The sequence below is a fragment of the Trichoplax adhaerens genome, genomic scaffold (genome assembly GCF_000150275.1).
Source record: "Trichoplax adhaerens TRIADscaffold_7 genomic scaffold, whole genome shotgun sequence".
Lineage (NCBI taxonomy): Eukaryota > Metazoa > Placozoa > Uniplacotomia > Trichoplacea > Trichoplacidae > Trichoplax > Trichoplax adhaerens.
Genome location: NW_002060949.1, coordinates 2,679,564 through 2,705,642, shown reverse-complemented (window position 1 = coordinate 2,705,642; position 26,079 = coordinate 2,679,564). Strand labels below are relative to the sequence as shown.

General features: G+C 33.9%; 4 protein-coding genes across 4 annotated transcripts; 2 read left to right on the top strand and 2 right to left on the bottom strand.

Annotated features, from left to right (window-relative positions):
- Nucleotides 1-994: 994 nt before the first annotated feature.
- TRIADDRAFT_28014 (uncharacterized protein) lies at nt 995-5,855 on the top strand (the record flags this gene model as incomplete). Its single annotated transcript, XM_002114323.1, has 13 exons — nt 995-1,074; nt 1,846-1,914; nt 2,356-2,414; nt 2,522-2,580; nt 2,833-2,871; nt 2,990-3,087; nt 3,197-3,283; nt 3,757-3,907; nt 4,445-4,600; nt 4,875-4,925; nt 5,110-5,231; nt 5,530-5,641; nt 5,766-5,855. Coding segments are annotated over 13 exons (1,173 nt in total), but the record flags the coding sequence as incomplete, so codon positions are not given.
- Nucleotides 5,856-7,828: 1,973 nt separating this feature from the next.
- On the bottom strand, nt 7,829-13,508 carry TRIADDRAFT_58090 (uncharacterized protein; the record flags this gene model as incomplete). The annotated part of the gene is made up of 17 exons (XM_002114002.1): nt 7,829-7,861; nt 7,937-8,103; nt 8,211-8,303; nt 8,420-8,713; nt 8,818-8,854; nt 8,925-9,170; nt 9,261-9,469; nt 9,560-9,878; nt 9,990-10,201; nt 10,287-10,769; nt 10,863-11,019; nt 11,109-11,491; nt 11,571-11,841; nt 12,375-12,559; nt 12,714-12,781; nt 12,983-13,047; nt 13,392-13,508. 17 exons carry the CDS (start codon nt 13,506-13,508, stop codon nt 7,829-7,831), a joined length of 3,339 nt encoding a protein of 1,112 aa, XP_002114038.1.
- Nucleotides 13,509-17,953: 4,445 nt separating this feature from the next.
- Nucleotides 17,954-22,932, top strand: TRIADDRAFT_27464 (uncharacterized protein; the record flags this gene model as incomplete). The annotated part of the gene is made up of 17 exons (XM_002114322.1): nt 17,954-18,285; nt 19,659-19,750; nt 19,881-19,984; nt 20,147-20,219; nt 20,295-20,370; nt 20,449-20,542; nt 20,633-20,748; nt 20,828-20,902; nt 20,993-21,110; nt 21,177-21,310; nt 21,385-21,574; nt 21,682-21,762; nt 21,839-21,947; nt 22,073-22,212; nt 22,306-22,365; nt 22,472-22,517; nt 22,730-22,932. 17 exons carry the CDS (start codon nt 17,954-17,956, stop codon nt 22,930-22,932), a joined length of 2,043 nt encoding a protein of 680 aa, XP_002114358.1.
- A 189-nt stretch (nt 22,933-23,121) lies between these two features.
- Nucleotides 23,122-25,258, bottom strand: TRIADDRAFT_64080 (expressed hypothetical protein). The gene is made up of 7 exons (XM_002114001.1): nt 25,154-25,258; nt 24,995-25,055; nt 24,775-24,819; nt 24,355-24,409; nt 23,851-23,919; nt 23,464-23,519; nt 23,122-23,307 (listed from the first exon to the last, which is right to left on the bottom strand). Exons 1-7 carry the CDS (start codon nt 25,213-25,215, stop codon nt 23,260-23,262), a joined length of 396 nt encoding a protein of 131 aa, XP_002114037.1. The 5' UTR covers nt 25,216-25,258; the 3' UTR covers nt 23,122-23,259.
- Nucleotides 25,259-26,079: the final 821 nt, after the last annotated feature.

The following is a 26,079-nucleotide window of genomic DNA, read 5'->3' as shown; positions in this document are numbered from 1 at the left end:
TTCAAACAGCTAACATGAAAATCCAATATTTAATCATCAGCTGTAATGGAAATAAGTAAATTCAAAGGAATTGGCTTTACGTATGAAGATGCTCATGTATGCTAGAATTGGAATTAAAACCATTAATCCCAATGATATAGCTAATTATTATCTTGCGATTGTTCAATAGGCCATGACATCTTTAGCATTATGGTGCCAATTAACCTTAGAAAGAGCAATGGTAATGAATATCATGAATATCGTTATAAATGTTAGGCCTTCTCAATTTTGTTCGCTTTATTTCAGAATCTTTATAGTCAAGGGACGGATAAGGATATATATCAAATGATGAATGCTATTGTTAAGTAAGATTTCAGTCAATACGTATGAATTATTACTAATAATCTGATACCTGTTAGGAATAGTGTCTAATCTATTCTACCTTTTGTAATTAAGATCTATGTCTCAAGATGTTATGAGCGTAAAAAAAGTAACCACATTAATACTGGTAAGACAAAATAAATGTAATAGGTTGTACAAGTAATTTTGTAATGGATTATTTTGGCGTTCATACGAAAATAGCCTTAAATAAATATAATACTTGGAGAGAATTAGCGCATACATTAAAAGTATAGTAATTTAAATTCATTACTGTATAATATTACATACCTATTTAACACTAGAGTACATTGCAAGCCTAAACTAATCTTGAAAATATATTATTTTTTCAATATTGAAATATACGCAGACGCAAACAAAGCAGTTTATCAAAGCTGATCGAGCTTCCATATTTGTTTACTCGTCCAAGAATGACGATGAAGTAGAATTATATCCTTTAGTTTTTGATGTAGGATATGAAAACAAAGATAAGAATACAAGAAAGTTTAAATCCATTTTGCGGTAGATACTATTCACATCATTACTGGTAAAAATTTGACTTACATACCTCAAACTTTACTCTAATTATTGTCATTGCATTTACCCATTTTAAAAATATTCTAGCTTTCCTTCCGATAAAGGCATAGTTGGACATTGTGGCAAAATTGGAAAGTCAATTATTGTAAATCATGCTAGTGACGATGATCGATTCTATAGGTATGATTAATCTCAATAAAGTTAATTATAAATTTGAAATATATAATTGATTAACGAAAATAAAATTATTTTGAGGAAATTGAAAATTTCGATATGAAGTTCACTAGCAAGTAGCACAGATTTATCTAATCATAATGGATATAATGCAGTTCACAAAAAAACCCTCTGATATAGCAATATAAGTCAATTAATCTTAGTTATATTGTAGCTTATTAGCAGTAACATATGCATTCAGTATTGATGTGTAGGTTATGAATGTGTGGTTTTAGACATTTTGAGATATACAGTAAGTTTACAATATGGCAATAGAATAATTCCTAACCTTTCACATTCCAATGTCGTAAATCAATCTTAGCCATAAGGTAACTTATTAGTAGTCATAGGCAATCAATACTGGCGTAGGTTATGAAAGCGAACTTTCATAAATTTTAAAATATAAGTTTATAATATAGAATCAGGATAATTTCTAACCTTTTACTTGGAATTTCTAGTAATCCATGCTTTTTACATTCCAATATCGTAAATCAATCTTAGCTATATTGTAACCTATTAGCAGGAGTATCCGCTTTCAATATTGATATGTAGGTTATGAAAATGTGCTTTCATAATTTTGAGAAATAAGTTTATATATGGTAACAGGATAATTCTTAACCTTTTATATTCCAATATCGACAAATATCTGATGGAAAGAACCTTAATCTACATCTGTGCAATAATTAAAACATGAATAAGTATAACGAAAATCAAATTCTATCGTGTATTTATATACAGAAATGTCGACAAGGTCACTGGATATAAGTCGAAAAATATGATATGTACTCCAATTTTAAATAATGGCAGGTAAGTAAACATTTCATTTATTCGTTTATCTGCCGTAACTCGAGCATAAGTGCGATAGACCACCACTCCACATAAGCAAAATCGCTAATAATTTGTAACAAACTAATAAATCACCTATATCGAGCCAATATTAATCTCTTTTAAGCTATTTCGACAGTATATTATTTGTATACCATAAACCAAGGATCAGATATGTCCCTTGGATTTTCGATATTACAGCATGGATTTCATTTATACTGTCATACGGAGTATTATACTAAATATAGGAAAGTAATAGTGAATAGTAAATGAAAGTCTACTCAATCACACGTTTATATGAATAATTTATCATATCAAATTATTTCTTTCGAGCTATAATATTAGACATGCCAATTTTATTTAACACTTAAACTGACTATCTGGTTACTCATTTGTATCATGTAATGATTAATTTTATCTTAGTGTTATAGGTATCATTCAAATGATCAACAAAATCAATGAATCAACGTTTACTTGCTTAGGTAATCGTTTAGAATAACCTGGATAATAGCATTACTCTGTAGATTTTATCCTTTTTACCGTAGAAACTCTGTCAATAAAGTTCAGCTCGATTCCTTTCTCTAATTAGATAAACGAATCTTGGAAAATGTATCCCTTGTCTGTGGGCTTGCATTGCATTATGCCAAGGTACAAATGTTGCATGATTGTAGTCTAATCGTTGTCTATGATTTATTCTTTAATAGCAATCGTATGATTTATTTCCTAGTTCTTACTAATGTGAAGTAATCTTAAAAAGTAATTAATCATTCCTACTTATGGGATATGATTACTTTTATACCGTGTATGATGAATACGATTTGAGCTAGCATCTAACTTTTATAATCAGTCCAATTAATAATAAAAATAAATTAAACAATTCTAAATCTGGTTAAAATTTAGCTATATGATAAGGTACGAAAGCTGGATTATCGATACATGGTAGGTTAACAAAATGAGCTATCTTCATAAATTCTAAGGCATTTAGACTAATATACGTATTAGCGGTCAATATTTCATCTTATTGTTTTATATATGTTATATATGTACCATAATGCAGATAACTTTAGACGTTGCGGCTTACCATCGGTGCGCTAGCATTGAAGAAGCAGCAGATATTCTTGGAAAACCCCGATTAGATACTTCAGGAATTATCAAGTAAGAATAGTCAATAATATATTTTGAAACAATTTAGTTTTAGCATTACTACCACATTATGTATTTTCAGTTAAAGACAATTTAACCGTGAATGCTTTATTTTTTACAGCTACAGCATGGACACTAAAGGTTTACCCAAATCCGATGTTCCTAGATATGTGCTTGCTATGTTTAGAGATGTTTTCGAAATGACAAAGTAAGATCTAAGTGATGATATTTCTGCAATTATTATTAAATATCCTAGTTATTACGCAAAAGGTATCTGATATTGTATCTTCATTCTCTGTAAAGGGTGATGAAAGGAGGTCAAATAAAGTAAGTTTAAATATAGTGCATTTAGTGACTTTAAAAACAATTAAGCTGAAAAATATTTATAAAATTGTTGATAGTGGTAGAAATTGAATAATACAGTACAATACCTATTCATTGGCCTATAAAATTTTAATATTTTCAGTTATACACCCATAAGACTATGTAGGAATTTAGCGCATTAATCAAGGTTATATCAATGAATATTCACATTTCTGGACATGAAAATTAGTCCATAGTTCTTGCTAGCGGCGACTTCTATCTAAATACTATGTTATTTTATTTATGTACAGCTGAATTCACATGTTTTTAAAGATTGAAATAATTTTAACTAACAGTCCCTAACTTTATTTTTACCAGGTTCAACGAAGAAACTCTTATTCGATTCACATTGACAGTACGCAATAATTACCGCAATGTGCCCTATCATAACTGGAATCATGCTTTTCAAGTAGCTCATAGTTTTTATACCGTGATCAAAACTTGCCCTGACGTTCTTTCTCCAATAGAGGTAATACAAAACTATGTGTGGAATTATCGCGGCCTTAAGGACGATAATGCAATGTTTCATGAATAGAAGTACTGCATAGTTAGCTACTTTAACAAAATGCTCTTAGGATTGATAACTATAGAAAAATATTACAATTTTGATCTTGAGAATGGCGATCAAAGTTTATATTTTCTACATTAGCCAAAGATTTTAATTTTAATCTCTGCAATTACGTAAAATCGATATTGATATACATATTACATCTGCAGCTTTGATATCAGTTACTATAAAGTAATTCATGACTTTAATCCGGATGAATCTATAAATTCTAAAATTCAATATCTTAACTGTGAATGAATTAAAATTTTTAGTTATTTTGCCTTTATTACCGGCTATGGGTTGATTTCAATTTTGTGAAATGTTTAGCTATCTTAATTGTTTAAATTGTTGGCGTAAAGTTACAGTCTGTATTATAAACACTTTGTATCTATCTGACAATTCATAGGCTAATTTTACGTCAACTTCTAGCTGACATAATCTTAATAATCTATTTCACAGCGATTGGCTCTATTTGTTGGATGCTTGTGTCATGATCTGGATCATCGAGCTAAGACTAACGCGTATATGGTCAATTCAAAAAATCCTTTAGCTGCAATGTACAGTACTTCTACTATGGAGTATCATCACTTTTATACAGCAATGTCAATCTTAAGGGTAATGTCAGCTTTACTTATATGTATAAATATTATATATATAGTATATAGCGCGCTATAATAATAAGGCAATGATATATTAACGATTATCATAAACTTCATCTTTACTGCTTTCCTCTCCGTAAATATTATCCTTGTTTTTAATGTTACTAAGCGAAAAGTTAGGGAAATTTCAACCTCTTTAGCCTAAACGTTTATGCGGAATAACTTTTCTAGAAAATTTTATCAAACCTTTTTAATTTTGCCGTTGTTTTGTGTAATCTACCATGTTATAGGCAGATGGTCATAATGTTTTTGAATTTCTACCTAAAGATTTATATGAAAAGGTAAAAATCTTCAATTACGATTATCACTACTCAGGCGATGTCCTAATATTGTAACCATATTGTTCAATTAAACACTATAAATTTTTAATATCAACTCCCGTGTTGCAAGCTACAATATTAGAATTATCATTAAAGTATTAATTAATGTTACTAACGTCAACGAATCCATGATTGGTATGGTTAGGCAATTCAAGACATGAAACAAGCAATCGTATATACAGATTTGGCACTTTTCTTCAGTAATCGTGCGATCTTGCAAAAAATTATCAATGAAAATAAGTTTAGCTGGAATAATCCGGAACACATGTAAGTTGAAGAGAGTTTGATCAGAATTTTCGCTAAATCAGTAATTAGATAAGATAAAAGGATAGTTTATGTATTATTCTACGTTAAATTTTATACATATAGATCAATTACCTGTAATAAAAAATACGTGGTAGTTTTCAAATACGTATTTAAAGCATTACAAGTATGGCAATTACTGACTGAATATCTCTTAAAATGGAATTTAATCAACTGGTTACTTAATCTATTTACTAGTCAGAGCAAGTGTATGCGTGATGATAATGCATGTGATTTTGATAGTCTTCTGTTCTACCTTTAGAATGAGATTGAAGGGCATCATTATGACAGCTTGTGATCTCTCAGCTGTAATCAAACCTTGGCATATCAACAGACTAACAGTCAGACAGCTCTTTCAAGAGTTTTATAATCAGGTTAGAGGTGAAGTAATACTTTATTGCTCGAAGATATCCACATTTCATAACAAGAGTAAGCTATTTGGCTAAGATTACGCTCGGCTGAAATAAAAAAATTTTACATTCTTAAAATATGTATTAGGGTGATGAAGAAAAAGCTCAATCTCGAAATCCTTTACCAATGATGGATAGAGAAAAAGCACATGATTTGCCAGCAAACCAGGTCAGATAAAAGGCCTATAAAATGAAAACACTTATTGCAATTCCTAATTACCTTGTAAAAGTTATTACTGTATGAAATTAATACTAGAAACAGATTTTTTCATGACATTAGTAACGTTTACTTGACATTTTAGGTGGGATTTATCATGGGAATTTGTTTGCCATGCTACGAAATTCTAGCTAGAATACTTCCTAATACTTATCCAATGCTAGATGGCACAAGGTAAATATACTAAAAATACCAGTTCATGCATGCCTTTATAATGACTCTAAGATGCTGATCTTCCATGGTTAAATTATGTATGCCAGTTAATATAACTCATCACCTTAGCTAGAGTTGTTCCATGTTCAATTCGCAATTGTAATCATATCTATACAAGTAAAAGCTGCCAGTAGAATTAATACATATCACTAAATTTTTTGCAAATTTAATATAAGGTTCATCAATTTATATTGCCCATCTTAGGTCAAATTTACAAAACTGGTCAGCTCTAGTAGCAAAACAAAAAGCAGAAAAAGATGAATTAGAAGCACTCCAAAAGGCCAATGAGGAAGGAGAAATCTACGAACCGAAATATCGTAAAGATAAACTCAGAACGTCTCATTCATCAACGGCAAATTCTGCAAAAGTTTCAAGTGGCAGTAAGGACTCCATCGCAGATAACAAATAAACTTAATTACGTTAGAATCAGCGCATATATTTTATGCCTAAAATCTGAAAGGCTTACTAAAATTGCTACAGAAGCACATGATACTTGGAGTCTATCCTTATAGATTACATATACATCATCCAAAACGTTAGAAGGCATATGAATCGATATAAAATTAGTTCATAAACAACTGAGTTACAATTTATAATTAATTTCTCTAAAATTTTGGAACATTGGAAATAGCGAAAATACGTCCCATCCACTCTTAAAATTATAGAATAATATTGATATATCTAATTTAATTATTTTATATTCTATCAGCCTAATCTTGAACTAGAATACTGCTAACTTTAATAGCAAGTTGATACTCGAAAACGAATTTATTACCATAGTAGAATGCTCAGTTTATGATGTCTTATGCCAGAATATAATACATGATTCATTTCTTTACCTGAGATTTAACAAAGATTAATTGGTCATATCACCGTGCAATTACGGTTACCGAAACAGTGATACTATTTAAGCGCTGTTTCGCTTTCACGGCAACAAGTTTCTCCTTTAGTGTTCATATGGATTCGCTAAATGTGGCTATTAATATTTCGCCATTGCGTCTTATAAATTATGAAACTATCGATATTATCGATACATTCGCTTTAAAAAATAAAAGTCAAGAAACATTTTTAAATTTATTACGAACAGCAGTTATGGATATGTTGTTTGTTTATATGTCATAAGAACGCGATTTATTATGATTAGACGTAAAGTTGTAAGGTATCAAGATTAAAGTATAGTACATTACTGAGTGTCATTAAAGTGTATAGTCGTAACTTTTTCTTTATCGTTGAAGTTGAGTGATCATATTTCAAACCAGTTGTTGTGTAAGTATGGTACAAATTACTGAATTTTACACCGATAATATTCTAATTAAATACTTTTAACAAGGACAAAAGCTCAAATTTAAGATTTCAAAGTATAAATCGTTGAGTTTATTAATATATAATTTTAGTCAAAGTGAAATAGTACTTGTTGTCATTAGTTATAGGTCGCATCACTATTCATCATAAATAACGCACCTTCGATAATATTGTACAAACTTAATTTAAAAATAAATATCTATCGAAGATAGCGAGTCATTTATACTAACTGCATATACGATAAAACGCACAGGGAATTATTTAGAAAATGTTTAAATTGTGACAATTCGCTTACAGGATTAAGCATAACTATAAATACCATATAAAAGAAATTTATAAATTTAAATATCTTTCTATAGATATCAAATCCAACATAAGGGTATATTATTAGCTCAAAGGCCCACATTCAAACGATCTACTTATTCAGCATGAGCAATAAACTGTTCAATATCCTGTAAATCAAAAACGGCAGGAATTAGTCATTTAACGTTACCGTTTTTTAAAATATAATAACGTGTACTATATACCGTTAGTGGAGGACATCTATTATGGACTTGACTATAGCTTTTAAAGAATCCGTGAATATTCACAGAAAGCCTTTCAATATCTTCTATAGTGTTCTCAGCAGTTGAAGTGGCCAAACGAGAAATTAGAGAATTCAATTCCTCATCACTGACACCATTATCTATAGTATCTATAAAAAAAGTCAAATATTATAGATGCTTAAAAAGTGAGATTTCAGAAATATGATATCTAGCTATTAATGCAGCGGACAGTAAAAAGTTGTACCTATTCACTTACCGAGTTGTTCATAACGGTCGGTTTCACAAAGACCAGCAGAACCATTACTGATTAGGAGGCAAGAATTGGTAGTAATCTCTGAACTAACGGTACCTTATAAGAATTTAAATTTAAAGAAGTTACTAATGTTAGCTCCGTGAGAAATATAAACATTGATTAGTAACGTATTCATTAACTTCAGCTATCCAGGCAACAATAGTACGACTTACTACTATTCCGGATACTATTATCACCATCATTGAAATTTAAATGAGAATCAGTTTCACCAACACTTGTCGTTTCTGATGTATCGTTTAATTTTCCGTTTTGAACGACAGCTTTGGCTTGTGACTGCCGGTACTGAATTTCGTCACACGAATTTTCTGTAGATTCATCTACTTCTATACCTCGAATTCGTTTACTAAATCGTACAGAATTTATTGGTGGTTTCCGTACGTATATAAGACTACTGATGTTTGTTGCATCTGTTTTGGGACTTTCGTCAATGGTTACCGGTAAATTTTCTATACATTATAATAACAGTAATGAGTGAAGTTTCTTTCAAATACATAAAATTTATATAGTAAGTGTTTACTACATGTATGAATTATCAACAGAATTGCTTTACCACGGCGTTTTCTGGATTCTTTTAGTTCTTCACAAGTCTACGTATAACATATTGTAGATTATCTTAAGCATTGAAACAACCCTGAAATACCTATATAGAATACAAACCTTTTCAAAATCGCTATCAAGTTCCTTATCAATAATAGAGTCGACGGTATCCTTTAGCATAAAAGCTCGATGGCGGACAGCTTTACTAAGTGGATCACTAACAGGATTATATTTCAGTGCATTATTTACAATGATTTGAATGTCCGCTACAAACTGTGCGGCAGATGTGTACGAGCCATCATCTATTTTATCAGCAATTGTTGAAAAGTCCATGGGTGTCGTCACAACATCCAAATAGTCTGTTACCTAAAATTACATATTAAAGTAAGTCTTACATTATTGATTGCAATGTATCTTATAATAGGGCGTTTCTTTATAAAGCAATGGAATTCTAACCTCGTCAAGATTAACAGGCTTAACAAAGCAACAAAATTTTCGATCGGACATGAGTCTGTTTATAACATCTCTCAAAAAGATTCTTAGTTCTCTAAAGACATTACTTTCATATTTTGCCAAACGATCTACCTCTTCTTTTGTCAACTGTCTAGATACCGAGCTACTATCTTCCACTTCTAGGATTTCAATTTCACTTCTGACAACAGTATCTAATGTCAAGAGGTAGACAAAGTATTGCTAAATGAATATTCCCGCGTCTACTACCGTAATACCGCATGATAATACGTAATTTCTGTTACCTAAACTTTTTCTTGTCCGCCCTTTAGAACAATTCTCTAGCACTTCTTTAAAATACAAGTACCTAGCGTAGTAATCTGGCGAGTTGATATGAAAGCATGCATCTTTTGTTATTTGCAATTCCCTCAATATCGTAGGAAGTGATCCAGTAAAATTTTCGCAATCACTAGTTGCCAGCAATAAAATGGGCAGGGAAGGCTGTAAGTCGCACAGAAGTCCACAAATAGTTGCTCGTAATGAATCAGATGCAACAGACCACCATGTTTCGATACGAGGCAGGAATAGAACACAGGGACATTTACTAGAAGCTTCCATAATTACCTATGTACGTGTGCAAAAAAGTATAAGCATGATGCTAAATTTTATATTTGCACTATCTAAAAGGAGTACCAATCTTATTATAGATTGCAATATAAAGGACTTTATAATTACCTGGGCGCAAGATTCCTCTGGAGTTTTCATAGACGTGTACAAATGAGGAATATCCAGGTGATAAACTGGGATTTCATCTATGTTATGAAGAATCTCCAGGGCAATATGTGACGACTGTCCCATACCTGATTTACCATAAAGTAGAAGTTTTGGACGATAAATAATGGTCTCAAATGCCCCAGTGATTGATTGACTGTGTGCTTTATCATATCCTATAGCCAAAAAAATAGTATGATTAACATTTTACGTATGAACAGCTGCGTAACAAAAATGATATTGAAACGTAGACCTGAATACCTGAGTTCAGTAACTTGCCAAACGGAAATTTTGTTTTCAAAAAATTAAAGACTTTATCTAAGTGCGAGCTAAACAGAAGCCGCGTTAATTTGTTTAAAGGTCTCCCAACTGATATTACACCCCTCTGGGCAGACGGTGTAATTGAATTCATTGCAAATTCGTAGTCGCAAGGTTCGATATGAATCGAATCCACATCAATCTTTAACTTCTTGTTACTGTTATAAATTTGTGGATATCTACGACGTAGAGCATTTAATGCTGATTCAGTGCAAAGAGCTTTTATATCCGCACCGCAGTAACCAATACATTTATCTGCGATATCGTCTATGGACTCGTCCGTTAGTGGTGGATCCCATTGGCGAGTATGTATCTGCACTATAGAACGTCTCGACTTTCTATCAGGAAGAGGAAAGTAAAACTCACGATCGAATCTTCCAGGACGTCTAAGCGCAGGATCAATCGCATCGACACGGTTTGTAGCACCTAAAGTGACCATCATACAATTCAATTAATCAAATCAATATCTCGAACAAATAAATAAATCACTGATTGAAGACTACAAAACACTATAGTTACCAATAACTATAATTTCGCCTCGATTATCCAGTCCATCCATCAAAGCTAATAATGTTGACACAATCGATGAATGAATCTGATCTTGTTTACTGGAGCGAACTGGTGCTAAACCATCAATCTCATCGAAAAAAATTATGGCTGGCCTCATACCGTAAGCCTAAATTTTAGTCCGGATATAAATCTATAAGTCATACTTGGAAAGTAATTTGAGTATCTCAAACACGGGTTATGTCAACGACTACCGACCTGATCGAATAACAATCGTAGCTGACGTTCAGATTCTCCAGCCCATTTACTAAGACAATCAGCACCTTTTCTCATGAAAAAAGCTACCTTCTTTCCACCGAGACTACACTGATTGGCAACAGCTCGAGCTACTAACGTTTTACCTGTTCCTGGCTTACCATGGAATAAAACACCTCTTGGAGGAGTTATGTTAAATTTTTGAAATACTTCTGGATAAAGCAGGGGAAACAATACCATTTCCTTTAAAGAGTTGATATGATTGCTTAAGCCTCCAATATCATCAAAAGTAATTGTTGAATCTATCGCCATAGGTTCAATATCAGCTAGGCTGGATCCAATCTTTAATCTTTGTTCAATAATTTTGTGATTCGATAAATCTTCAGCTGCAAGAGTTATGATACAGTAAAAATGAATGATAAAATTGATACGCATCACCTGATAATAACAAGCTATTACTCTTACGTTTAAAATTTAAAGGAAGAAATCGGTTTCTAGATCGCATAAGACTTCTCTGCTTTCGCATCTCAAACCATTCTTCATCACTGGAGAAGGAATCTTGATCGTTACCAGCTATACGTAACTGTCGTTTCTTTTCTCGACGTCGTCGGTTTGAGGTATCTTTCTTGACATGTTTAAGCCAAGGGCGCATTGCATGATTCCGACGGCGTTTTATAGTTTCTCCAATTGGGATACTAAATCGTGTCGGAACATGACGTTTTTCACGTAAGTTGTACTTACGGCGATGGAAATTACCTACATTTATTAATTAATGAAGTGATGAAGGGTATCAACCCAATTTTAGTATTTTAAATATATTAGTAATTAACATGGGTGTAGTTGGATTTATGTATGAATACATACATATATACATATATATACAAACCCTCATCTTCGTCATCTTTATCGTCTTCTTCTACGTCATCTTCATCTTCGTCTTCATCATCGTCTTCATCATCGTTTTCATCATCGTCATCGTCTTCATCATCGTCATCGTCTTCGTCCTCGTTACTCTCAGAAATCTCATCATCTACGTTCTATAGGTATAGCACAGGTTCATATAATTTTACATTCCACAGGTCCATAATAAAAATACTAGAAATTTCAATCCAGTACACGTATTTTTCTTACATTCAGATATATAACTTAAAGGATTACTCCGTATCAATATCAGAATAGTACGGTTATCTATGCTACGTATAACTGCGTCATATCGAATATAGATAACTAATATATCGAACCGAAATTTGTATATAAAATCATACTTACATTAGCACTTGTAACAGCACGACTAATTTCACTCTTGCCAGTGAGTACGTCAAGATTTAAGGAATTGTAAACTAGTCGTCTTTGACGACTACTACGTCTTAACCAACCGTTATATTCCTCTTCGTCGTTTATACCGTCAGCAGCAATATCTAACGGATTAAAAAGGGTAAAGATACTTAGCGTACCTTAAAATTTCATAAAATTTGAAACCATAAAGAGTAATAACAGAGAGAATGTTTTATGGCATAAAATGTACTTCGAAATTGCAACTCAGACCAATATCATACAATCGGCCTAGTACTGTATATACGTAACGTAATCATTTCAATATAATATTACCTTCGTTTCTTTCATTATAATTATCATTTGAATCATCAAAATCCATAAATCCTCTCAAGGATCGTAATCTGTGGAGTGCACATAAAACGATTTAATTGTATAAATAAGCCAGTAAGACTGGATAGTAGCTCAATCATTACAACGAAATTTTTATACGTGAGTGAACCTGATAGCAATGACTACCGTATCAAGATAATCGTAGCTTCAACATGTAATCAATTTAGACAATTATAGATTAGTCTTAAATAATGTATATCATAATCTCTTACCGATGTGAACTTGGGCGCTCAACATTGACGGAATTGTCATCCGCATTATCTTTTAAGAATGCCCTCTGAAAATAAGATAGATAGTTGGGTTATTAGATATGTGTTAATGTCTAGCCATTCTTGCGATGGCGTTTATCGACATTTGTAATAATTTGCAACAGTATTTAATTACAATAGTTAATATATGTATTTCGATTCTAATTTAAGGTAAAAGTAGTGTGTGTCATTAGATTGATATCAGTAAGCAAAATTATCCACAGTAACACACATACGTTAAAGAAAGCATCTTGTAAAAGCGATAATTAAAATAGAAATGGTAATATTTACGGTGATTGTCAAGCGAACCGGAGCTAGTACATAAATATGGATATGCAATGAAAATAAAGATTTTTATGCCTTTTTGTCCTACCTCTTGATTAACATTATTGACAACGAGTTTGTTTCTACGAGAATGCCTAGAATTGATGATATTAGTGAGCAAATTACGCCGACCGTTATTGCTTGATCGAGACCGTGTTGCCACCATGACTGATTTAATACCAGTTTTTGAATAAGTTTCCTTTCAATCTAAAGGAAAAAATCAAATCATTTTTAAGTTAGTTAATCGACGGTTAAATAGCCATCTATTAATTATCATTGTTTCACTGCTGCTGCACCGTGTATAAATATTTTGTGTTGATAAGCATCAAGATAGCACGAACTTTTCTAGAATTTAGCATTGGATATAGTAAATTGTAATTGATGCCATAGAGATATAACACAGTATACTGCAAGTACTTCAATACTGTAAATACATCGCTTTATAAATTATTATTTTGCAATGAGAAATTACGTAATGTGTGAAATACAATATGCTTGCACTCCTCTTCCATCAATGATGCCTAAAAATAGAATACTGCATTCTATTTATGAAGCGCTAAAAATTTGAGGCCGATACCAAAGTGCTATAATTAGAGTTATCTGGAGCTTTATTACGTGAAATGTCAAAAATGGATAATAATTTTTTATGATGATGTAGTGAGGTCTGTCAAGGGAAACAGTGCACTTTACACTCGTTTGTGTCTAGTACGATAACGTCGAACTATGCGCGCAATAGCCTATAACGTGTTGCATAGAGTAATGTCAGGTATCAGCGGAAGCTGGAATTCTTGTTTCCAAGGACATTTATGATATTTGTAAGGAATTACAGTATAATAATTATTACTTGATAAGTGAAACTGCATAAAGTTCGAGTGCAGTAAAATGGAGACAAACAACGTATACCCTAAATCGATCTGCTTATTTTTGCTAAGTAGGATGCCAGAGCTTTCAATCCTGTTGCAAAGTATCGCATCACTATGATAGTACACTCTATAACTATTTTAATTCTATCGCGATTTTGTAGTAATGGTAATGCCGATTGATAGCACTGTACTGCAAAATGAGGTCGTCGACATGGATCGTTGTTGCCATTCAGATTTGTCAGGCTTTGAATGAAACTTGAGCAATTATATATAAAATGCCTTGTCCATCACTATTGAATGGACTTGTTAAAGCCCAATACACATAGCTATCTTGTAAATCCATTGCACCAGCATAACATAATCAATCTCCACGTACGCGTACTGTATATCAAAGTGGTACAGTCAAATGTATGTGTGGTATGCAAGCAACATAGTGGAGAAAATTTCTCTACGGTGTCTGGTGTTCATCGTTCTATCCGGTCAGTATATTGTTATAAGAGCTCAAAACATTTGATCGTCAAATGATTGTAAGCGATTTGTCAAAGTCTTTTACCCTAGGAATACAGTGTATAATATGAAGGGAAAATTCATATGGGCCATGTCAAACTATCCAGTTGCTGCAATGAATTACTTTGTCGTGTCCAATTATCCACTCCACATTATCCTATACCATACAGAATGATGCATGTTGCATACCTTGCATCATTCAGTTTCTTTTCTACAGTATTACGCCACCTTACTGACGCCATTATTTGCTTTTCATTTTCCATTCAAGTATCATACTATACATGAGTGGCTGATGAGAAGAATTTTATATTGAATATTACGACATTATGATCTATTTGAGCGATAACACCAACGGTCCACTTAGTTATATCAATACTAGAAATAGGTGTCTACCGGCTCGCACTGATGATGGCTTCCACCGTGTTGACTGACTTTGAATAAGAACTTTCTTCACTAGCAATAAGCACAACAACATCGTATATCGATTTACCGTAAAATAGCACAGGCTACTATTACCTGGTTAAGCTACTCTCTCTCTCTACTGTACATTAAATGTAAAGGGATACTGCAATTGAATATGTTGATGGACAAGATGGATGATGGCAACTTTTCAATCCCACTCCATTGAGGGGGGGGGGGGGGGGTCTTGGGTGTACTGTACGAGTATGTCGCAGGGTTCGATTGTGGATTGCAGTCTATTGCCTATAGTACAGCAAAGGAATCGGGGGAGACAGTGTACTGTTCTCTCTCCACCGCATTTCAAATGGAGAGCACTGTGTTGTTCTAGCCACACACGTACCTTCTCCTTGTTGTATACTATTTCCAGTCCATGTACTACTAGTACGACGAGTCTACGATGGCCGAAATCAACTTAAATCATCCGTTAATAATTTCCTTCTAATGATAGGAACAACAAGTCACCACTTGCTTTGTGCTTTAAAAGTGAATGGGCTTACTTCAGGTTGATGTTGTAAAATAGCAGAGTGTAAAATAGGATTCACTTCATCAAGAGCAGAATGAAAGAAAAATTTTTTGAAACTTGCCTTCGCTTCGGGCTCTTTTTGCGCCAAATATTACTTCAGGCTGACTTTTGGCGACAGTCCATCGTACTGTAGTGTACAGTGCACAGTGTGAAGTACTGTAGCGTACAGTACTGTACAGTATAGTAAGAGTGGACACTGTTTTGGACGGACGGATATTGGGCCAACTTTGGTCAACAAATTGTGTCAAACACTTCATTATGGGAGTAACTTTAGTATTCAGACAGTCGATTCTGAATTGACTGATTTTTTCTAAATTAAGTAATACAATATTGTATTCTATTGCCTGTTGCTAAGCTCTGCTTGAAAGCGGTCACTTTAGATCATCAATGTTCTTCAAATTAATACCAATGATTTAGAAAACAGACACGGCAGATCCATACTGAGTAATTCTTTTTAAACATTTTCGCCCGCATCTGGTCTGAAAAGTCCGTCCGCCCGAGGTACAGTATATTTCTACAGTATATAGTACAGTACACCGGCTGTCACATACAGTACACTGTGTTTACAGCATTCCAGCCGTGACATTGCGTATGCAACAGCTGCATTCATGGCCCACAAGTTGCACAATGTTGGGACTTGTCAGTTTCAAACTGTTTTAAGAAGACTAAAAACGTGATGTCGACGTGAACAGGTGAGAAAGCATCCTTTACCAGAGACTACTAAGGACTACTGCACAAGAAAGAAAGAAAAAAAAGAGGCCCCGGGACGTAAAGCGATCGTTGACTATACTAATAATGTGCAGGCCGATTATTTTGGGGCCATCTCAAGGGTATTGCATGTCTGTAACGGAACACTACCCTGTCTGCGGTTGACATGCAAATTAGCTGCTAATAGGCTGCTAAGTTGGTTCTGTACAGTGTACAGTATGATATACAGTTTCATTGCTGTACCATATAGTAGAATGACCGGAAAAATGATAGGCCTTGACATTATTTTGCACTGACGGATGCTCTCTTTCTTTCCTGTTAGTTGTTCCTCTGCATTTACATGCTGAGAACCTGTAATTTATCGTTGGCATAGTTCTAGTTTGGACACACGACTGAGTCTAGTGCAAAGAAGCTGTCACATTTACCGTAGTACTGTACACATTGCACAATAACCACTAAAGAAAACCCTTGGAAACGTTTTCCTACGGTCTGCAAAATATTGCAGGTATAAAAGTCAAACCATAGACCGTTAGAAGAAAATTCATAGATCTAGATAGAGGCATGGACTATTAAAGTACCTTTCGAGTTCATAACTGAGGTACTGTAATGTATAGTATTACAGATATAGCGCACTGCACACTTGCTGTAAAATGACCAGCAATGTCGGCCGCGCCCTCCCTAGTCCAGTCAACACCAAGTTTCCGTCTTTCTTTTCCTCTGCCTACTAGTCCGTAACTGGATGTACTGCACTATGTACTCTGCATGCATGGAGTGATGACCATGTCCCTGGCCATGCCCACATGGACAACGCTATAGATCATAATAACACTACAGTAGCCAGTATTGGTTATATGGGTTATACACTATTATTTATTTAGTATTTATTTGTTTACAGTCTGCCTGTACACATATACAGTACTCGTACCACATACGCCCAATATGGTTTATCGACCTCAATCGGAACTTTGATGTGGACTAGTATATACTGTATGCATGGACGACACTTGTTTTCTTCTACGATATACTGGCGCAGTCCAGTATGATCCTTTTCCAATCCGATCAATCAGCACATATTACAGTATATACGGGCATTTTTTTCACGAAATCCGGTCAATTTTCAATATGTGGAAACAGTAAGCTCTCATGGCCATTGATGTATATATATTATATTAAAGAATTGGAAACGAAAAGGATCAAGCTGTTTACGGGATTGGATACCTACCATTAACAATTTCCAGGACGGCGGTACTACAATAGGATGTACTGTAATTTACAGTGTACAGTACAGTTTACAGTACTATGCAACTCCACACTTGATACTTCTTCCTCGCGCGAAGTGCCAAAGCGCAAAGGGCGATCTGTTGTTGCTGGCTCTGGACGTGAGGTAGGTGCAGTAGGAAGTAGTTTTGCTACTTTTATAGTAGGAGTCGAATCCAACTTTGCTAACATTGGTTTGATTCATTGGACGGAATCAGTTGCTAGGTAAACGCCGAAATCCTTTCAGTTATAGCGATCATTTTATCATTGTTGGAATAATCGTCAAGATTCAACATGGTAGACATTGCAGATATTGAAAAATCAGCCTTGGGACCGGTTTATCCTCCAAGTCCAAGAGTTGTTGCTGAAGCTCATGTTAAGAGCATGGAGGAATATCGTAAGATGTATGATAGGAGTATCAACGATCCAGTTGCTTTTTGGGGCGATATAGCTAAACAATTCTATTGGAAAGGTGCACCAGAAGGCAGAGTATTCGATTACAACTTTAGTAAAAGTAACGGCAGAATTTTCATCAAGTTTATGGAGGGTATCAAAACCAACGTCTGTTATAATGTTATTGATCGCAATATTGAAAATGGCCTTGGTGATAACGTTGCTTTCTACTGGTAATCATCACTATCTAAATACGTTGCTTAAGTAGTATGCAATCTTGCATTACATAGAGTAGTTGTTTAGTATTATTTATTAACCAACTCACCTCTCAACTATGCTTGATGATCGTCTTTGCATTGCGTAAGCAACGTGCCGTCGCCAAAATCATCCACAAAGTAGTCCTGCATTTTTAGCTCTATAGTGTAGCTATGCCCTACTGTAGCACTATCGGATTAACTATCCATACTGGGCATAATAGATAGAGTTGTTAAACTTAAGCCATGCATCCGATACAATTAGTTACTATTTACAATGATATAACAAGGATATAAGTTCATAGAACGATATCACTCCACATATAGTATCTATAGTACAGGGACTATTGCAATAATATGGTAGTATTCTCGCGATCCATCCTACCAATGGACGAAACCACTGCAGTAACTGTACATAGTAGCAATTAACAACCTTGTAATTGCATGACGATTGAAACACAATATCATTTCGAATCTAAATAAGCTATCCTATACTCTTGTTAAATCGTGACGATTTCCATGACAAGGTATAAAATTGCAAATTATAATCACCTTAGTAGCTGACTTTTACTACTAGATCATTTGCTAACTATTAATTAATTTACCTCCAGCTTAATTTCGACTACGGTATTCAAATCAATTAAAATTAAACTAGTACTAAAAAACACTACTATAGTGCTTAAACGGTACTGGAAAATAGCAATTTAACTCTTACTCCGTGCTTTTCGACCCAACTTATAATGATAATAAATAATAGCCAATCGCCACACCGTAACACTGAATATAAACTGTTAAGCCGAAATCCTGTTTATTTTAGACTTTACGTGAACGATCAGGTTTATATATAGAAAATTGTTTGTTCCACGTGTACAAAATTAGCGTACAAATCATTGCGATATACATATATTAATATGCTATCATAATCGTTATAAATCATTTTTATAGTCAATTGTTATTATTGCAACTGCGTTTATGCAATATTTGCATTTTTAGCTGTATATTTTTTCTAAATATAAGTAAAAGCGTACGCGTACATACGAGTAAATGCCTCATCTGCTAACCTCAGTCACTGACTTTTTCATTGAGATATCGAGTAGTGATCAGAATTCATTTCCAACCGAGCAGTACACCACTTCGGACTTGACTATCTTAACATCAACTGCGTATGCTTTCACTGTAATATAATCGTAGATTTTATGTACTCTTTTACTGCAATCTAATATTCATCACGGCCTAATCCAAATGCGCAGATTATCGCATGGATGTCAGAAATTGAGTATCCACACATGACTTTGACGATGTACATCACTCCTTCACAACTTATTTATCCATTACCCATATACCGTATGTAGGGAAGGAAACGAACCAGGTGACGACTCTAAGGTTACCTATAGTGAGCTAAAACGCCGAGTTTGCCAATTTGCCAACGTTCTAAAGGCTAAAGGTACTATAATCGAAAGCTTTAAGAATTAGCAATATCATATTATTAAGCTATTTAATTATTAATGCTACTGCAATGTTAAACAAGCATGTCGTTGTGTCATAAATAAATATCACAAACTTCCATAATTCAGGTGTCAAGAAAGGTGACCACGTTGCTATCTATATGCCCATGATACTTGAACTACCAATAGCTGTCTTGGCATGTGCAAGAATTGGTGCACCACACTCTGTTGTGGTTAGTGAAATCTTTAGCACGGCTTAGTTACATTATGCGATTTAGCATGAATATCTCTATAATGTCGTATATGTTATATGCAGTAGTGTATTGTTATGATAGCCTGTACAGTATACGTAATTTTTACGAAATTTAGTCTTATTTTGTATTTGTATATTCCAGTTTGGTGGATTTTCAGCGGAATCACTAGTTGATAGAATACTGGATTCGAAATGTTGTCTCCTTGTCACTGCAGGTCAGTTAATTGTCAAATGCTAGTAAGCAAGACGTAAGCACTGCTCCGCTAAAATTGTAAGTTGGTTTCTTGCAGACGGTTTATACAGAGGGAAGAAATTAATAGAACTGAAGAGTATTGCTGATCAGGCTTTCCAAATTCTGAAAGATAGGTAAGTTGGTATTGTTAGAGTTACAGCTTTATTGAAGATTAAATTAATGCTTTACTTTCTTGTCCACCGATATTTTAGGAATTACTCGTTAAAATGCTGCATAGTTGTCAGACATTTGTTAGAGGATTTAGACAAAAAAGGACCTCAGGAACCACCAAAACGACCATCAAATGTGGCTGTGAGTGCAAATGCAAAGATGTTATAATCACATAATTACAATTTGGGTTGTTAATGGTAAGACTTATCAATTGCTTGAACGTAGATCGGATGGAATGAAGAATTAGATTGTTGGTGGCATGAAGAAGTTGCCAATGTTTCAGATGAATGCGAACCTGAGTGGCTCGATGCCGAAGATCCTTTATTTCTTTTATATACTAGGTAATCTTTTCTCCATACACTAGTTAAAGCTGTGATGTTTGAAACCAAAATCGTTATACATTTGTAATTTACGTTTCAGTGGATCGACTGGCAAACCTAAGGGAGTTGTTCATACTCAAGCCGGTTACCTTTTATATGCTGCGACAACATTTAAGTTAGTAAATCTGTTAGAATTGAACTCTAATTTAAGAATAATTTCCTATGTGTATTTCCAATAACCGTTGGTATTACAAAATTCCTGTAGATATTCATTTGATTATCATCATGGAGATGTCTACTTCTGTACTGCTGATGTTGGTTGGATTACTGGACATAGTTACGTCGTTTATGGCCCTCTCGCTAACGGTGCCCCAAGTATTGTGGTCAGTAGTCTTTATTTTTAACTGTGCTATCATAGTATGACAACTGAAGAACATATTATTTCATAGTTTGAAGGATTGCCCGTATACCCAGATGCTGGTCGCTACTGGGATATTGTAGACAAGTATAAAGTTTCTAAATTTTATACTGCTCCAACAGCAATTCGTTCCCTCATGAGATTTGGTCCTGATTATGTGAAAAAGTACTGTAACTATTTTCAATGCTTCATGTTTTCAAAAGTGATACTACTGATTGCAACCATTCGATTCATTTTAGGTACAGTCGTAAGACATTAAAGGTGCTTGGATCTGTGGGAGAACCTCTTAATCCGGAAGCTTGGCGTTTCTATTATGAAGTTATTGGTAATGGAGAATGCTCTATTTCTGATACGTTTTGGCAGACCGAAACAGGTGGGCATGTTCTTACCCCACTTCCAGGTTGTACACCCATGAAGCCTGGATCTGTGGTAGGTGATCATTTTATAAAATATCAACTGACAATTCTTGTGTCATCATTGCACTATTACTGTTGACTCAAGAATATATTCAAAGGGATGTAAAATTATCTTGTTAGTGTTTCCCATTCTTTGGTATCAAGCCGGTCGTTTTAAATGAAGATGGCAATGAAGTACAAGGGCAGAGTGAAGGATATCTGGTTTGTATATCCCTATTCAAGTCTACTTGTAGTTGGTAATGACATATTAAGATGTTAATAAATTTGTTTCATATAGGCTATTAGCCAGGCATGGCCAAGTACCATGCGTACAGTTTACGGTGACCATGAGCGCTATGAAAATACATATTTTGGAAAATTTGATGGATATTATTGCACTGGCGATGGTACATTCTATTTCTTAATGTTTTACATATAACTTTTCGCTATTGATACTATTGTATTTGTAATTTACCCATCGATAAGTGTGAAAGTTTGAGTAATACTACTATATATTGTAATTGTGACCTAGGTTGCTTTAGAGATAAGGATGGATATTTTTGGATTACTGGACGTATTGATGATTGTATTAATGTATCTGGTCACTTAACAAGCACTGCTCAAGTTGAAAGTGCATTAATCGAGCACGATCTCGTAGCAGAAGCTGCTGTGGTATGTTTAAGCATACTTAATGTCTCCTGCTTCATCTTATAAGTGCACCCTACCGCATATATGGTGATGTCGTATTACTTTAATTACTTCCAGGTTTCTTATCCACACGAAATCAAAGGTCAATGCTTATACGCATTTCTAACCCTAATAAAGGTTTGTCTTGCCTACTTCGGTAAATTATTAGTGGCATCTAAAATCTTGTAACATTTCCCAAGATCGAACACTTATGCCTGTTAATACAATCTATTTTATTAAATAGGGAGCTGAATTTAGTGATGAAGTAGTCGTTCAACTTAAGCAACAAGGTATAAAATACATAGAGCTAATAATCATTACATCAAATTTTGACTTAGAAAGTGAATTATTTTGTAACACAGTTAGATAATATCATAATTTTGTTAAATATTAAGCGTCTTCCCTTTCTCACGCGTAATAGCTACTCTGGTATACTTATACCAACAATGTACTGTATTACTGTTGTTTTATATATTTAATCGGTGCTTTCATTTCTTTTTAGTACGACAAAAGATTGGGTCTATCGCTGTACCGGATTACATTCAAGATGCCCCTGGATTACCTAAAACTCGTTCGGGAAAGATTATGCGCCGCGTTTTGAGAAAGATTGCTCGTAATGATCACCAATTGGGTGATATTTCTACAATGGCAGATTCGTCAATCATTGAAACTCTATTCCAGTTGCGCCCGGCTTCTCTGAAGTGAAGTAACTTGTGCTCAAATTTCATGAACGAGAAGCACATAGCTCAATTTTGAAGTCTTTTTATTATGAATTAATCAGTTGGTGTAGCAATTATGTTAGATCTTGATAATCGGACGTTTATTGAAGCGATTCTTATAAGAAACACAGACGCTTATATTACCATAATCTTTAACATTTTACTTTTTGGATTACGTTAATATAGCTTATGTCACTATTCCCTAAATATTTTACGTATGTTAATGATTTACGTGACATTATGGTAAGGAATGCTTTATTTCATAATCCCAAAGTGCTACCAATCAGACCGCGCTGTCCAACAATTCCTTATCTTACACTTGGTCAAGAACCGCAATTGCTTCTATTTCAATCCTAGCAAGCTATAATACAGTAAATAAATAAACAGATGTTTGAATCATTTCCTAAAATCATTCGACTAATAGAATGAATTGTGAATCTTCAGAGCTCCAAAAATTATTTGTTTCTTCGCTTTCTAATAGAATGCTATCATACTTAGTAGTCACTTAGACATATACCTTCGGTAATTTTGAACATTCATAAGCTGCACGAGCAGGATAAGGTTCAGAGAAATCTATAGATGTTACAATGTCAGTGTTAAAATTTTAAATTGAAACGACATCATATAATTAACTACTGTAAATTTAATACAACTAAATATACGTATGAAACAAGGTATCTTAAGAAAAGCTTGTGTTACTGTTTCTAGCCTATAAGATATACAGTACAGTATTAAAACAGTTTTTTAAAGCTACATCATTAGCGGACAGTACAAAACCACATGTATATAAAGTTAGCCACAGAATATGTACTATGAGGAGAAAATAGCAATAAATTGCTAAGCTTTTTGTAACTAAGTGCAACATTATTAGCTGAATTCATTTAACATTAAAGTAATAACTTACATTGGGCATAAATTTTGTTTACCGTCGCGAAATCATTTATGTCCGCAAGCAGGATAGTTGTTTTGACAACTGTAATTCAATAAGAATTATCATTAATGCAACATCCAACCGTATTAACTCTGAATTAATATCTACCCGTTTTTTTATCAATAAGTCTATTTAATACTAGAAACATTCATTGTCTCATTAAATGTAACAGATAATCGATACCTACAGTAAATCTAAGTGAACGTATTCAGAAAGGGTGCTTTACTATATAACACTATAATAAACATGGTTACGAGATAGTCTTCTGTCTAGCAACTTGACTTAACTAAAATGCCAGAGTACTTTTATTAATATACGTCATTTTACACATATATTTACACATGTCGTATGTATATACATAGTATATGCTCTCCGCAACATTTCAGATTTTATTTAATTAACCGCATCCAAACTGTACTTTATTACGTCGTTGGATGTAAAGTATTAGTAGCAAAATTTCATAACAGCATAGCTAACCGTCTTTGAATGAAGATCCTGCTTCCTTCAACACTGCACGAATGTTTTGTAAAGCCTGCAATAGAAAGGTGAAATGGGATTCAGTTAAACGGACGATATTGCAAGCTGCAAGCGGTAAACGGTGGTTTTCAAATTCCGTTTTATTAGTATTGCAGTTTATTCAATTATATTATAATCGATTTATAAAACGCACATTATGTATTCAATTTAACGAAATTTGCCTACGGAAGCGTGCTACGGTATGTAAAAGGGTATTAGATACTGTCTCAGTACGAATGATTTTAATTATTTAATAATAATTATACTACTCACTCTACAGTATGATTATCATGATACTTTCATTATCAATTGCAATTTTAAGCTCTGCTTAGCTTTCACTGCGCTGTTAATAATTATAATTGCAGTCATGCACTAACTAACTTGATTTGTTTGTGCTTCTACATCCGGTCCAGCAAATTCGTTACTCTGTAAAATAAGCATAACACGAAATTTAGAAACGGAAAAAGCTGCCATTTTCATTAGCAACATTCCTGCTAGGTAGTCATCTAGTCACAATCGAAGTATAAGAATCTATCGTCTATGAACTCCAATTGATAGCATACTGGGAATTTCCTTGACTTTGTAGCACAATGTCACGTACCTCAGGTGATAATCCAATTTGGCCAGAAAGATACAAGGTATTACCCACCTTGAGGGCTTGACTGCAGAAGAATAAATTTGTTTACAATGAAATACTCGTCAACACGGCTATTAATTAACATCTGTCATCAAACATGGATTTTACATTATCTCATATTACCTGTATGGACCTATAGCCCCTGGCGCCATGGCCGTCTTAATTACAGTACGAGCAAGAGACATGTTGGATTTTCAGAGCGGTTCGAAAAGCCAAAGGAAAGTCGATCCCTTTCCTACCTCAATAAATAAAGAAAGGGGTCCTAGCTATGGGGCACAACTACAGTACTATTAGTATTAAATTCGCTACGCACGCGTACAGTACGGTACAGTCATGGACTACTGGAAGGAACGGCCGACTCATACAGAATTTCTTCCTTGAGGATAGAGGAATGAGGAGGCTTATAAAAACACATAAAAAGCTAAAGTCAATCTTTATAAAATTTGATTGAGAGGAACCTGATAAACTGCTCTTGCTAATTAAAGAAACCTCGATCATGCTTTTAATTTTAAGCGTTAATATGGAGCTTACCATATCAAATCAGTTATGAGACTACCATATTAGCCAAGATTAAAATACAATCACAAAAGCAGTACAGCTTGAACGTTAAAATGGTAAATTTTCTAGTAGAAATACGTTAAAAATCAAAGGATATCCATCGTCCCTTTTACTATAAATTTGACGGAAAATGAAGGCTTTCGACCCCGGACCAGGCCTTCTTCTAAGTTCTATGGTAGTACCATGGAATCTATTAATTATAAGTAGCTATCTTTACGCGTCTGCATATCGTACCATTTAGTGTACTGTATACAGTACCTGTTTTGAGAAATCCCTAATTTTTTCCTTATTGCCTAGGATAGTTATTGAATCTACCCTTCAATTCATTACGCAACAGCATATTTTACGCCATCCAGGCTTAATTCACGAATACAGAATTTCTGTGCTCTTCTCAAGAGTAAAATATGACTCAGTTGATGTTATAATCGTTAGCCAAAAATTCGTTTAAAAATACATAGTATTTATCCTTAACTAATATTACAACCCTTAGG